At 38.8% G+C, this 15,806-nt stretch overlaps 1 protein-coding gene and 1 long non-coding RNA gene across 7 annotated transcripts in view; both read left to right on the top strand.

The window, feature by feature from the left end:
• The window catches only part of SPECC1L (sperm antigen with calponin homology and coiled-coil domains 1 like), a 181,047-nt gene that overhangs the window by 24,496 nt on the left and 140,745 nt on the right, over positions 1–15,806 (top strand). For 5 of the 6 annotated variants that reach the window (XR_010318604.1, XM_003419169.3, XM_010598715.3 and 2 more), the window contains exon 2: positions 1,814–2,003. The exons of the other annotated variant lie outside the window; for it this stretch is intronic. Coding sequence is in view for 4 of the 5 variants with exons in the window: in XM_003419169.3 (XP_003419217.1) it covers positions 1,851–2,003 (153 nt within the window). In the remaining variant the exon portion in view is untranslated. The remainder of the gene's footprint in view (positions 1–1,813; positions 2,004–15,806) is intronic. 6 annotated transcript variants of the gene reach the window in all.
• Positions 2,016–15,157, top strand: LOC135228238 (uncharacterized). The gene is made up of 2 exons (XR_010318605.1): positions 2,016–5,625; positions 12,574–15,157. It is a non-coding gene; the product is annotated as an uncharacterized LOC135228238 (long non-coding RNA).

Below are 15,806 nucleotides of genomic sequence, written 5' to 3'. Positions count from 1 at the left end.
GAAAGAACCAGAAGCTAGTGTTGTTTGTTGACATCTCTGTACCATGGTATATGATTTAATGTGAGTAATAAATAAAAACAATCTTTAGTCATTTCTTATAAAGGGTTTCTCTTACAAAGTGTCTTTTGAGCTGATGCTTTTATTTTAAAAAGGCATTAGCCATACCTGAGACCTGTAGTTTGTTCTTCCTTAAATTGCGACAGCTGAGATTTGCCTGGTCTTTACAGTATGCTGGCACTCTGCTAAGCACATTCGATCCATTATTTCATTTAATATTCTCAAAATATCCTTGTAGTAGGTATTCTTATCAACCCCATTTTACAGATGAAACTGAGATTTCAGAGAAGTTAAGAAACTTCCCCAAAGAGAGAGATTTAATCATATATGGTGGGGTAGTATCCCAGATATTGGTTTTTAAAATAAGAGTAGACAGTTTAAAAAGATTTAGTCTGGGTAAGATGGTATGAGTTGGAATTGACTCAATGACAATGGGTTTTTTTTTTTTTTAAAGGCTAGTGATCGTGAGTGTCTTTTCATGTGTTTCTTAGCCACTTGAATGGTCTCACTGATGAAGTTTCTGTTCATGTCTTTTGCCCATTTTATAATTGAGTTGTTTGTCTTTTTGTTGTTGAGTTGTTAAGGTTTTCCATAAATTTCAAGAGATTATTTCCTTGTCGGGTAAGCTGTTTCCAAAGTTTTTTTTTTTTTTTTTCCCAGTCTGTAGTTTCTGTTTTTGTTCTTTTGGTAAATTCTTTTGATGAGCATAATTTTATTTTTATGAAGTCCCATTTATCTAATATGTCTTCTGCTCCTCTCAACCTTTGACTTCATTGAACTAAAGGTGGTGTGGTGATGGGTGCTGACAGTGATCCTTGGGCAGTGCTGAGGTAATAGTAACTTCCCACCATACCCTTTCTCTCAACTTTCAGACCTTTGACATGCTGGGAGCTGTGCTGGTGCTTCACCTCCCCTCTGTAATCTTTCACATACCTAATGATTGTCAATCCTACTTCTCAAACAGGGTGGGAGCCAAGATCTACTGGTAATTATAATTTGTTTTGAGGATCCTGGCTCTTAATAGTGGCTGTTTTAGAAATTGGGAGCAGTTTTGGTTGTCTCAGTGGTTGATGGGTACTTATTGGTGGGGGCCTTGGAATTCTAGATGCGATGTAGTGACATTTCTGCAAAATGAAAACATTTTCTGTGATCTGCACAACTTCAGAATGTCTTTCTGAATAGTTTATTTAGGTTAAAAAAAGTTATGACTGAGCCTAGACTCTAATTCCATTTTACATAAAAATTTTTTTTTTAAACATGATTTTGACGTTTTCCAGGAATGCAGCTTTTGTAGATATTGAGAGGAAATTGTTTTTTCTCAGCTTTACCAAGAGTTGTTCACCATTTTAGACAATCATATCATTGATAGCACAGCATTCATGGCATCTGAGTTGCCCATACCACATGCCCAAATACTTAACAAGACTGTATTTGTAGCTGTCAGATTCACAGTGACTCAACTTATTGGTATGGATTTCTGACTGTTTCTAGTGTAGTTCTGCCTGAATATTTAAAGTTGAAATTCATATTTATTTCATTATAAATTCCATCAATTTTTTATATTCTAGTTGCCACATGACATAGATATTTTTTGAAAGTGTGTATGCAAAACTAAGAATTTTCTAGCTTTTATTTTCTCTAGAGACATCTAGCTTTCCAACATTTTAATTTATGACCCGGTAAAATTCTTCAAGACCAAATTTGCAAAGAGCCTTTTCCAGTTGTGTTCTCAGTAGAATGCCATTTCTCTCCACAGATTTGCTTGTCAATGCATCACGAAAAGGCAGCCCAGAATGAAGAAAGCAAGCAGGAGTGTCGGCTCAGTGCCTAAAGTGTCTGGGATCAGTAAAACACAAACTGTAGAAAAAATCAAACCAGAAAACAGCTCTTCAGCATCCACAGGAGGCAAACTTATAAAATCGGGAACAGCAGCACCGCTGGCAAAGGTATCAACATGATTTCTTGACCATGTGATGGATTGTAGATGGAGTAGATCTTAACATGCTTTTTAATTATTAAATGAGCGTTATTAAGTGTGTGCCCTCTCCTAGGGCTGGGAATATACAGCCTTTGAGGAGAACTCATGGTATAAAGGACTTAATTGGTGTTGCTGGTCTGTCTCCATGAATGAAACCAAGTAGGAGGTTCGTTCATGAAGCAGATACTTAAACACCTGCCTGTGCAAGGCGCTGTGCTGGCGTGAGCTCGTGGTGGAGCTTGGGGAGTAGGAGGTACAGGTGAGTCGTGTACATGGATAACTAAGGCACAAGTGAGAAATGCCAGGTGCCCCAGGAGAGCAAGAAAGTAGTGTGAGCTCTTTCTCATAGGAAAATAGTGTTTCTAGCCCAGGAAGGCTTTATGAAAAGAGCATGTGTACTAGGTCTTAAAGGACGACCGGTGGTGGCACTTCTCAAACCCCTAGACAGATGTTTTTATTCCTCTTCCATCGCCTTACACACCATGAACAGTTTGTCTTTTTCTGACAGTTGGCTCAGTGTTTATCCTGGGCTGTACAAAAGGTTAAGCACTCGGCTGCTAACCAGAAGGTTGGCGGTTTGAACTCACCCAGAGGCTCTTTGGAAGACATTCTTGGCAGTCTGCCTCCAAAAGGTCACAGCCTTGAAAACCCTTCGGAGCAGTTCTGCTCTGCACAAATGGGATCACTATGAGTTAGAATCAACTGGACAGCAACTAAAAACAGCAGCAGAGCTGGGCGGTATGAATTCACCACCAGCTCCACCACCAGTTGCTGGGACGTTGACTCCAACTCTTGGTGATCCCATGTGTGTCAGAGTAGAACTGTGCTGCTTGGGGTTTTCAGTGGCTGATATTTCGGAAGTAGATCTCAGTGGCTGATATTTCGGAAGTAGATCACTAGGCCTTTTTTGCAAGGTGCCTCTGGGTGGGCTGGAACCTCCAACCTTTCAGTTAGCAGCCATGTGAGTTGACCGTTTGCACCACACAGGGACTTGGATATTAATTTAGTAAGAGCGTAATTAGTTTCTGTTACACTCCTTCAGAGGCTAGCCTAGTTCTTGTGAGTATAGGACGGTAGTTAATTATATCATGGGTTTTGGGGCAGAGTACCTACTGTGGTCAGGATAAAATGAATAGTGTATGAAAGTGGTTCGAATAAAGCCTGACACATAGTAAGTGCTTGGTAAATGACAGCTTCTGCTTAAACAGTGCTGGATTAATTCCTGAAAGTAGTTCACCCATAGGGTGTTCTTGGTGTCTGCTTCGGTTTGGGCTTTCTGAGAGACGAGATCGCTTCACGCGAGTTTTCTGTGGTCAAGTCTCAGCTGTTGTCGACAGAGATCACAGTCTTCCTCCACCCCTGTCATCCGTAATTGTTTGTTCTTTGCTTGGTTGCTTTAGGGATGTGGTACTTTGGGTGGAAACATGATCCTTTCAGAAGCCTGTGTCCAGGCGAGCTCTGATAGATCATGGCTTAATTATTTTAAGAAGCACCTCAGAGGAGCTGCTGAGGAGGGGCTCCCTTTGTGTGTTGAGAGACCTAGCAGGAAACGCTGGTTTTTCTATTCCAGGGTTGTTGAAACTGAACTCAAACTTTATCCGTGGACTTGGAGAGGCCCCAGTTTTCTCCTTACTACAGCCCTAATGAGCTGCTGGGTGTCATCCTGTCCCACTTCCGTTAGTCTGAACCACACCAGGATGGTCTCCTTGGTGGCAGTGCGGCATTCTTGAGTGTAAGACAGCCTGTGTCTTCTGACCTAACTCCTTTCTCAGGTGCTGGGGCTGTATTTCGGAGTCACGTGGTGGCTGGAGTGACCTGCCGTTTACAGGACTGGAAGAGCCGGTTGAAACACTGGCATTAGAGGTGTCCCAGCGCCTGCTTCCTCCTGGTGCCTCCCATCAGCAGGGCTATGTCTGCAGCTCTCCCGTGGAGCATGCACTGAGCAGGCCAGCCAGGCCTCCTGAGGTTCCAGTCTGGAAGCCACTGTGGCTTGGTCTTCGACAGTGAATACTTTTTAATGTAGAGCGGAGCTGTGGGCCTGTTCCAGTCAGCATGCCACCGCACCCTGTCCCTAGCTTAGGCTCTGCTGTGTTGGCTGGTGTGTTAAAGTTGCTCTTCACGTGTGTTTGTGTGTGGAGGGTAAGAGAAGAGGCGGCGCTCTTTGGGGACACTTTGCGTGGACTGGAGCAATTGCTTTCACTTGTGAGAGGATATGAAAGAAAAACATTAAGTAGAAATTGCAGTGTAAGACACAGATGAGAGGATGAGCATAGTGAAACTGAACAGAAACATGAAGTTATTAAAAAAAAGTTAAGTTATAAAATGCTTGGAGACCCCACAGACTTCAGTTTTATTTTATTTTTCTAAGTTTTCGTGTTTTCCTGTGCTTCTGTAGCAGATAGATACCTCCCACATCTTGAATCCTTGTAACTGTGATGCAATGTTGATGATTAACCGGATAAATGAAGCGTTTGGCTTCTAATCATTTAGACGTTATGTACACACACTCATCCGCTCACATATGCACACCCACAGATGCGTGTACCTGTCATTGCACGATATTCTAATGACTTTCCTCGTAGTAGCAGGACTTGGCTATAAGCTTTTCTTCATCTTGCTCCTTTCAGGTATTTTTTGAGACTGGATCTTTTTGAGAAGTAGGAGAAAGGATCCTTTTGGTCCATAGCACCTCACGGCTAATTGGAGTTTTGTAAATATAAAATGAAGCATGACTGCTGTTCACTTTCTGTTTTGGGGAAATTGTTCCCACTCTTATCAGTAGCCGTGACATCCGGCATGGGGGTTAGTACAGTTAATTCTTCTGTGTCATGGCTGGTAGAGAGGGTTGATCTCTATGTAGAGACAGTCTCCTACACGCTGGCACATTGCAGTTTTCATTCACGGCTCAGGTGTTGGTGGTTCATGTAATATACTTTTTCATTGTACTCAGAATACTTTTTCTAAAAACTGTTAAGATGGGAATTAATAACCTTCAGTTAGATCTATCTACATAATTTATGACTCTCAATGCTTATTTGTTATCATACCCTTTAAGTGTAAAAGTTAGTATGATTAGCAATCTATCTCTAACAGTAGGAAAATAAAATTTAAAATCTAACCATCAATTTTGCGATAAAGATGCAGATTCTGAAACTTGGGCTTTACCTGAGAAGTGTGTGTACAGTCGATCCTCATTATTCCCAGTAGTCGTGTTCTGTAAAGTCCTCTCGAACTTATAATTAGTCCCGAACCTGCCTGTGTGCCAGGCGACTCACGCTGTCACTGCTCTGTGCATGCGCATGTTCGCAAGTGACCATGAAAGCACCATGAGTATTGATTTGGGGCTACAAATAAAATTCTAGCTGGTAGGTACATTTACAACTACGAATCCGTGGATAATAAGGGTTGACTGCACTTTGATTGTAGTGTTTCATTACCTTCATACCTAGAGTGCTTTCCCCAAGTGGTTTGCATTTTGTACCTGTTATTACCGAGTAGGTTAAAAATTTGTTCCTTTGATTTCGTTGAATCAGAATTGCCTTGTTTTGGGCTGTTGCTGCTGGGAGATGCCTACACGTGGGAATGCACAGGTATTTACAGAATTTTCTAGCAAAAATTAAAATGGTGAAAAATAGCAGAAAGCCTGTAACTAGCTGAGTGTAAAAAGCAAGTTGCAAAGTGCAGAGTTTTTTGATTTTTTTGAAGTAGAACATACATACAGAAAAGTTCACAAAGCATGTATGTTGAGCTTTGTACCTCATCACAAAGCAAGCAACCCTGCATCCACCACCCAGGTCCAGAAACAGAGCGTGCCAGCACCCTGAAGTTCCTCTCATGCCCTTTCTTACTCACTACCCTCCCCCTCCTCCTCAGAAGCAACTGCTGTCCTGACTTCTAGCACCAGAGATTAATTTTGCCACCTGTGGATCTTTGTATAAATGTAATCATACCCTATGTCCTTTTTGTGCAGGTTTGATTTCTTTAACTCAGTGCTGTGATCGTGATACCCACATTGTTGCAGATAGCAGCAGTTCATTCCTTGTCGTTGCTGATCGGTAATGCATGGAATGAATATACTACAATCTGATCATCTGTTCTGTTGATGGAAATTTGGGGGTCCACTGTGGCTATTAAGAGTTACATTGTTTGAACATTCGTATACCTGTCTTTTAGCATACATATGCACTGACTTCTGTTGGCTTAATAACTAGGAACGGAGTTACTGGATCATAAGTGTACGTATATTCGACTTTAATAGACAGGACCAAGTTGTTTTCTAGAGTGATTATCAGTTTGCACTCCTGGTTACTCCACATCCTTGTCTGCACTTACATTGTTAGTCTTTTCGTTTTAGCCATTCAGAGGTGTGCAGTGGGATCTGTAATGGGCTTTAATTTGCATTTGCCTGGTTACTGGTGAGATGGAGCACCTTTCATATCTTCATTTTATGTGTTTCATGGTACAGCAAGTTTGCCTAACTCTACAGTCTGAGGGCACAGTCAGACACCAGCCTCACACAGACACCAGCTGCAAGTCAGGGGTCCCCAGGGCCACCCTTGGTTCTGACCACCTGGCTACAAATTCGGGGGTTCCCATGAGTACCCTCAGGTTTTCTAGAACAACACACAGAACTCAGGAAAGCACTATACTTAGAATTACAGTTTTACTATAACAAAAGAGTACAAATCAGAACCAGCTAAAGGCAGAGACACAGAGGGCAAGATCTGGGATGGTCTCAAATGGGAAGCTTCCATTGTCTCAGAGATGAATTACCCTCTTGGCATTGAAGTATGATAGTACTTAGAGTACTGCCAGCAAAGAAAGCCAGGGACACCAGCTTTGGTGTCCAGGGTTTTTATTTGGTTTCATTACATAGGCACAATTGATTGAATCATCATCTACGTGGTGGAACTCAATCTCCAGTCCCTCCCTTTCCCAGGGATCAGGCTGATAGCAAGTGGCTCAAAGTCCCAACCCTCTAGTCACATGGTTGGTCTTTTAAGACTATCCCTGTGCTGACCCCATCCTTATCTCTCAGCATAAACTATCAGGTGTGGTCAGGGGCCCACCGTGAATAACAAAGATACTCCAAATTCCAAGGGTTCAGAGTTTACTCACCAGGAGTCAGGACTGAGGCCAGACCTCACTTGGGGTAAAGTTAATTCTTCAGCACAGCCATGGCCATTAGATGTCCTTCTTTGTGAAGTGCCTGTCCGTGTCATTTGTCCATTTTTCTACCATACTGATTTACAGTTATTGACCTATTCCCGACATGAGTGCTTTGCCATTGGTATGTTTTGTACATGTGTTCGCCTACTCTTGGTATTCTCTTTCTGCTTCTTTCATGATGCCTTTTGTTGAGCTGAAGTTACTAATTAGCCCTGGTGGCACCAGCTGCTTTGCGGGAGAAAGCTGTGGCAGCCTGTTTCTGTAAAGATTTACAGCCTTGGAAACCCTATGGGGCAGTTCTACTCTGTCCCGTGAGGTCACTATGAGTCAGAATTGACTCAATGACAATGGGTTTGGTTTCACTTTATCAATCTTTTCTTTTTGATTAGTCTTACTTTTATCTTGTGTTTTGTTTAAGAAATCTTTACCCATCCCAAGTCCAAAAAGATGGTCTCCTATGTTTTCTTCTTCAATTTCCTACTAAGATTTTTAATTTACCTGGTATTAATTTTTTTATTGTGGTAAAAATATATAGTAAAACATTTGCTAATTCAGTAATTTTTTTTCTAAATTTTATTTTTTGTTGTTGAGATTATACACAGCAAAACATATATCAGTAGTTTCTGCATGTACAATTCATGACATTGATTACATTCTTTGAGTTGTACAGCCATTCTCACCTTCCCTTTACTGAGTTGTTACTCCTTCATTAACATAAACTCACAGCCCCAATGCAAAAATTCATTGGCATTGATTACATCATCATGTTGTACAGCCGTTACCACTATCCTTTTTCAGATTATTCCACCACCATTAACAGAAATTCAGTGCCCGTTAAGCAGTGACTCTCTTTTCTCCCTTTCCTCCCACCCCTAGTAACCACTAATGAACTTGAGTGTCTTTACAATTCTATACATTTGTCTACCTCATATAAGTAGATCACATACTATTTGCCCTTTTTTGACTAATGTCACTCAGCATGATGTTTTCAAGGTTCATCCATGTTGTAGCATGTATCAGGACTTTATTTTTCTTTATGACTAATATTCCATTGTATGGATATACCACATTTTGTTTGTCGTTTCATCTGTTAGTGGACATTTAGGTTGTTTTCACCTTTGGCTATTGTGAATAGTAGTGCCATGAACATTGGTGTACAGCTTTCTGTTTGTGTACTTGCTTTCAGTTCTTTGGGTTGGGATTACTAGGTAATTGGAATTAATTTTTTTTTTTTAACTTTTTGAAATAATCTTAGAGTTACATCTTTTCCATACAACTTTGATCACAGATCAAGCATCTATGCAGTTTCTTTCTGGGCTCTAGTTTCTATTGGTCTATTCTTGTACCAATACTGTAGTGTATTAATTATTATTATAATTGCAGAGTTTTTTATATGGTGCCTTTATTTATGTTTAACTTTGCCATTACCGAGAAACAAATTGTAACCAGAGAAGTATGACAATTAAGCCACTTTTCACATGGCTATTTAGGGTCATTTTCAGATGTAATTATTATGAAAGGAGAGAATATTTAACTTATGGAGGAAGAAAAATTAGTTCAACAATAGTCTTACCTTCTGCTAACAGAATATAGAAGATGATTTTAAAAAATACAAGTATGTTGAGTTTATTTACTGATTACTAATAAGAGACAAGTCAATGGCTCTGACAGAAAGGACATACAACTTTTTTTTTTTAATTGTGCTTTAATTTTGGGTTTAAGTGAAAGTTTACAATTCAAGTCAGTTTCTCATACAAAAACTTATACACACATTGTTATGTGACCCCAGTTACTCTCCCTGTGATGTGACAGCATACTCCTCCTCTCCACCCTGTCTTTCCCATGTCCACTCACCTAGCTCCTGTCCTCTTCTGCCTTCTCATCTCACTTCTGGGCAAGGGTTATGTACCTAGTCTCATGTATCTACTTGAGCTAAGAAGCACACTCCTCACCAGTATCGTTTTATGTCTTATAGTCCAGTCTAATTTTTGTCTGAAGAGCTGCCGTTGGGAATGGTTTTAGTTTTGGGCTAACAGAAAGTCCTGGGGCCGTGTCTTCTGGGGTCCCTCCAGTCTCAGTCAAACCATTGTTGTTGTTAGGTGACATCGAGTCGGTTCCGACTCATAGTGACCCTATGCACAACAGAACGAAACACTGCGTGGTCCTGAGGCATCGTCACAATTGTTGTTATGTGTGAGCTTATTGCCGCAGCCACTGTGTCAATCCACCTTGTTGAGGGTCTTCCTCTTTTCTGCTGACCCTGTACTCTGCCAAGCATGATGTCCTTCTCCAGGGACTGATCCCTTCTGACAACATGTCCAAAGCATGTAGGATGGTGTTTTGCCATCGTTGCTTCTAAGGAGTATTCTGGTTGTACTTTCGTTCTTTTGGCAGTCCATGGTATATTCAATATTCTTCAGCACCACAATTCAAAGGCGTCAGTTCTTCTTTGGTCTTCTTATTCACTGTCCAGCTTCTGCATGCATATGATGAGATTGAAAATACCACGGCTTGGGTCAGGCTCACCTTAGTCTTCAAGGTGACATCTTTGGTCTTCAACACTTTAAAGAGGTCCTTTGCAGCAGATTTACCCAATGCAATGTGTCTTTTGATTTCTTGACTGCTGCTTCCATGGCTGTTGATTGTGGGTCCAAGGAAAATGAGATCCTTGACAACTTCAATCTTTTCTCCATTTATCATGATGTTGCTCATTGGTCCAGTTGTGAGGATTTTTGTTTTCTTTATATTGAAGTGTAATCCATACTGAAGGCTGTGCTCTTTGATCTTCATTAATAAGTGCTTCAAGTCCTCTTCACTTTCAGCAAGCAAGGTTATGTCATCTGCATAATGCAGGTTGTTATTGAGTCTTCCTCCAATCCATCTTCTTCATATAGTCTAGCTTCTTATATTATTTGCTCAGCATACAGATTGAATAGGTATGGTGAAAGAGTACAACCCTGACGCACGCCCTTCCTGACTTTACACCAAACAATATCCACTTGTTCTGTCCGAACAGCTGCCTCTTGATCTATGTAAAGGTTCCTCATGAGCACAATTAAGTGTTCCGGAATTCACATTCTTTGCAGTGTTATCTATAGTTTGTTATGATCCACACAGTCGAATGCCTTTGCATAGTCAATAAAACACAGGTAAACATCCTTCTGTTATTCTCTACTTTCAGCCAGGATCCATCTGACATCAGCAGTGATATCCCTGGTTCCACGTCCTCTTCTGAAACTGGCCTGAATTTCTGGCAGTTCCCTGTGAATATGCTGCTGCAGCCATTTTTGAATGGTCTTCAGCAAAATTTTGCTTGCGTGTGATATTAATGATATTGTTCTATAATTTCCACATTTGTTTGGATCACCTTTCTTGGGAATAGGCATAAATATGGATCTCTTCCAGTCATTTGGCCAGGAAGCTGTCTTCCATATTTCTTGGCAGACGAGTGAGCACCTCCAGCGCTGCATCTGTTTGTTGAAACATCTCCATTGATATTCCATCAGTTCCTGGAGGCTTGTTTTTCACCAACGCCTTCAGAGCAGCTTGGACTTCTTCCTTCAGTACCATTGGTTCCTGAGCATATGCCACCTCTTGAAATGGTTGAACATCGACTAATTCTTTTTGGTATAATGACTCTGTGTATTCCTTCCATCTTCTTTTGATGCTTCCTGCATTGTTTAATATTTTCCCCCATAGAATCCTTCACTATTACAACTTGAGGCTTGAATTTTTTCTTCAGTTCTTTCAACTTGAGAAACGCCAGGCGTGTTCTTCCCTTTTGGTTTTCCATCTCCAGTTCTTTGCACATACAATACTTTACTTTGTCTTCTCGAGATGCCCTTTGAAATCTTCTGTAAAAAGTCTGTTCTTTTTACTAGAAATTGAGTTCTGCGCTCCACTTTTCTCATACTCCATCAGGGACTCTGTTGTATTCCTTGTTAGGGCAGGCATTGGTGGTAGCCAGGCACCACCTAGTTCTTCTGGTCTCAGGCCGATGGAGTCTCTGGTTTATGTGGCCCTTTCTGTCTTCTGGGCCCATATTTTCCTTGTATCTTTGGTGTTCTTCAGCCAAGGAGGTATAACATTGGACTTACACATTTTTTGCGTCATAGTTAATGATCACCTTCATTAATAGAAACTGAACAGTTCTTCATGATTACTGTAGTGTCCTCCTTGCTCTTGTGTATTCTAGATTTCTCATAATGTCACAACCCTAAATTAATGGCCAATTCTGCTTAATTCATTTAAAACATTGGTCCTTTTTCTGCCTGTTTTTTAATAAAATGGATCGGCATATCTACTGGTACTGCATTATAATAACTTTCTAAATTGAATGATGAGGATGGAAATGTGTGTGTGGAATCATTGACATTGAGAACTGGAAGAGACTTTCCCAAAACCTGTTGCCATCGGGTCGATTTGAACTCATAGGGACCCTATAGGACAGAGTAGAATTGCCCCATAGAGTTTCCAAGGAATGCCTGGCGGATTTGAACTGCTGACCCTTTGGTTAGCAGCCGTAGCACTTAACCACTGCGCCACCAGGGTTTCCTGTGTGTATATATAGTGGCCCTTTATTAGGCTGTTATGTCCCTTCTTGATAGGGGGATGGGTCGAAACTTCTGGGCAACCATCATTTGGAGTTGGAACTTTTGAATCACTTGAAATGACTCTACCCTTCAGGGGAGAAGGCACCAACTCATAAGGCATACACCAAGACACATAAGCTTATCTAGAGAAAGGAACAACATAAGCAAAGGTTAAAATAGAAATTAGTAAAAGGGCTAGAGCAAAAACAATTCTTAATACTTTTATAGTACTTATTTTTATTATAATTATTTACCGGTCTTTGTTTCATCTCTTGAATAGCCACTTAACTCTTCACTGGTTCATATTTTTTAAAAAGGCAAAAGTAGGAAGTAGACAAGCATGTTGTTAGAGTCATGTCTTTTCAAGTCTTAAGAATATTACAGGGTATAAAATGTGCAAAACCACTGAAAGCTTCACCTTTTCATAAATTGGCTAGAACCTGTGATCTTATATTTTGAATTGTCTTTTTTTTTAATGATTATTGGTACAGGCTTCAGTAACGACAGTCAGGAGGGTCTTCATTGTTCCAACAAATTTCTATTTACTAGACGTTAATAGAAAAAAATAAGAGTGGAAAGTCTTTTGTGTTCTGGCTTATGTGAAAGTTTCTCTACAAGACCTTTTCTAAGATTATTCTGTCTATTGTCTTTATACCTCAGGGCCCAGTTGATGTGTCCTTGTGAGTCCAGCTCTAGCTGGGTCACATTCTCTATGCTCAAGGACAGGTAATAATGACTCTAATATTATTTCTTAAATCATTTCTTCTTTTTGGTCAGAGATTGGAGGTACCACATCGATGATCAATACCTGGACTTAGTCAAGCTCCTAGATGGCGACCATGGCAGGTTCTTTAAAGTCACGGTGCTGGTTTTTCACTGGATGCCATCTGGTTTTTCACCAGGATCTTAAGAGCAAAGTTCTCATCAGTTGTATTGTTGAAGTGAGCAGACTCATTGTACATCAGCATTTTAGCCCGAGGCCTTCTTTTGCCTTTTAGGTGTGAAAGACAATAGGATAAATTTTTATTATGCCTGATACTACCAGGATGTAGACTAAGAATATTACTTGTAGTAGTACAAATAAATCTGGTGTTTGTAAGGGTGTTACAGTGTGTGACCAAGTAGCTTGTTATCCAATGTTATATACATTCTGTTCTATTTCTCCTGTGTTATTTATGTAAATGTAACAAGAGGTATTTGCTATACTACATACTGCACTTTCTTGGACCAATACATAAAAATCTAAGGCTATTTTGTTATCTCATGTCACCTTGGCTTAATGAGGTAGAGATCACTGTGGTGTATCTATGTCACTAGCAACATCACTATGTCTGTTATTTGTCACATAGTGATTGATAAATTTCTTAAAAAGATTCCTCCAATTCAAATATACTGTAAGTAGGAATTAAATTTACCAACTATACCTTTGGTGTTGGACGAGTGGGCTTTCTTCTAACTATACCTTTGGTGTTGGACCAGTGGGCTTTCTTCTGACTCTCGTTTTACAAAGGGTAACAAATTAACATTACCTTTCTAGTATTTACTACGAATATCGAAAGATAATCTTAAAGTTCTCAAAGTGTAGTCATTGCCTAGATTAGCTAGGAATCTAAACAAGAGATTGTCTATGTAAATTTACTATTAGTTGGAAAGGGGTCATTTAAATTTGTTAGTTGCATCTACCACACAAAAGCATATCATCTATAAAGCACACAAAGTTTGTCTAGAGAAAACAGAAGGCATAGAAAAGTTTATGTATAATAAACAAGTTTCTATTAAAAAATACATGATTAGCAAGATAATACAGGATGGATTTCTCCTGTTGGAGCTCTCTAGTTAATCTGTCTAAAACATATTAAGTGTTTTCCCTGAGGGCAAGCTGTCTCTCATCGGTTTACCTATTAAGTCATGGGTCACTTTCTCAAAAGCAGAAGTGGAATTTAAGACAAAATGGAGTCTGAGTCATGAGGTTGATCTCTGAGAACCTGATTTCTTTAAGTTATATAATTTTCTATATAGCAAGAGGGTAAGATTTTGATTACAAGCATTAGACAGGTATTTCATACAACATTGTCTTGAAAACTGATTAAACCAATTACTGATTTACCTTAAATATAACTATTTACTGATTTTTGGAGTCAGTTTCTCGTAGCAGACTGAATTCTTCAAAAAAAAAAAGCATAGCGCCTGGAGCAAAATGGTCTTGTTAGTTTATCTGGACAGTTGTTTGACTACTAGTGGCTTTAGGAATCAGTTTTTTTCTCAAAGCTCAAGGTTTAAAAGGACACCCAAAGGCGATGGCTTGTGTAGGTTGTCCCAACCTCTATGAAAGTCAGAAATCTGGATTTTAGGAAAATTACAGTCTTTCATGGTTCCCTCTTTGGATCAGGATCTTGTAATAGAATCTTTGATTAAAAATGTTTAATAAATGGTAATTGGGCACTATCTGGTTTTTAAGATCTCAGGCACCATACAGTAAATCAGGAGGTAGAATAGAAACACTAACACTAGGCCAATTATCTGAAATAAATGAAACCATGACTCTAAGGTCTTTGAACCAAGGAAGCAAATCTCATGAGGTGTTTGTTTACCCATAAGTAGCATCAGTAACTGGTTTTCATGTGTCTCAGTAACAGCTACGTTCTCTCAAACCTAAGATTGTGTATTAATATAAACACAGCAACATTTATCTATTAAGGAACAAACTATTCTTTGAGAGAACTAATAGAAAATCTGATGTTATTCTCATTTGTAAAATCATAGGTCAAATTTTAGGTACTTTTCTGGTTATGATATTTACAACTTTGCTAAGTTTACCAAAAGGAACTTCTAATTCAAGAGTTAAAATAATTAAACCCATTAGGTAGATAATTTAGGAGAAAAGAGGAAAATGGTTTCTTATGCCTAGAATGTAGGACCCTAAAGCGTTATTCCCAGAAAGACTTTAAAATATCAGAAATATTTTTACATAAAACCCATAGCATCGTTTCGTTTACTCAGTCTTATGTAGTTAACTTCTGTTGCAGGTGATTCTGGATGACTATAGTTTGCAAAACCATCAGCTTCTGTATAGAGTTCTGGAAATCTTGATTGAGTCTAGTCACGGTCTTTTTTTTGCAAGTTCAATACAGTCCATATTTTTTTGTTGAGATATTCTGGTCAAATGTTTTCAGAAAATCAGCAAAGTAAAAATTTATCTGAAGATGACAAAACTTATTATGGCCATGATTAATGTATAAACGTAACTCTTAATAGTCAAAGACCTGATAGAAATTAATTAATTACAAGCATAATATAAAGGCCAAGTAAAATTAGTTTAAAAAAAAAAAAAACACTTTAGATAAAAATATTTTTAAATATACCCACTAATAACCATATTTTTAAAGAACTTCAGACATAACACATAATAATCTTGACATAAAACCATATAGTCAGTATATGCTAAGAATATATACCAAGATTATCAAGTCTCTAAATACCTGAATAGTGATAAAAAAAAAAAAACTTCATAGTTAAATGATTTGAATTCTCCAGTAAAACTATTGGCTTTGATGATGTTAGATTCAAAAAATAAAGTTTGAACCAAGTTAGCAATTAAATAATAATTAAATTATGACATAATATTATGTATTTGTTGTCTAATATTAGGCAAAAACATAAGAGGAAATACTAACATATAAATTTTAACCCAAAGAGAAAGAACCAGTACTTCTCTTGATTTTAACAACAGGTTCCATGGATTTTATAACATGTTAAATAAACCTATTCAGCACTTTTATAAAAATGTTGTGGCTTTCCATGGAGTTTCAAACTTGTCAGGAGTTTATCATAAGTTACTGTGAAACAATACTTATTTAACCAAAGATCTCAAAATAAAAACCTTAGCTTTTTTCTTCTTAAAGCCATGTGCCTTGGCTTCTGATTCAAGAATCTTATTCTAATGAGACCGTACCTTTGTTTTAGAGGCAGATTACATTAATAAATTAACTCTTTAACTCAGAAATCAAAGA

Source organism: Loxodonta africana, chromosome 19, assembly GCF_030014295.1.
Source record: "Loxodonta africana isolate mLoxAfr1 chromosome 19, mLoxAfr1.hap2, whole genome shotgun sequence".
Taxonomy (NCBI): Eukaryota; Metazoa; Chordata; class Mammalia; order Proboscidea; family Elephantidae; genus Loxodonta; species Loxodonta africana.
Note: the sequence above shows the minus strand (reverse complement) of the source record. Positions and strands in the feature narration are given on the sequence as shown.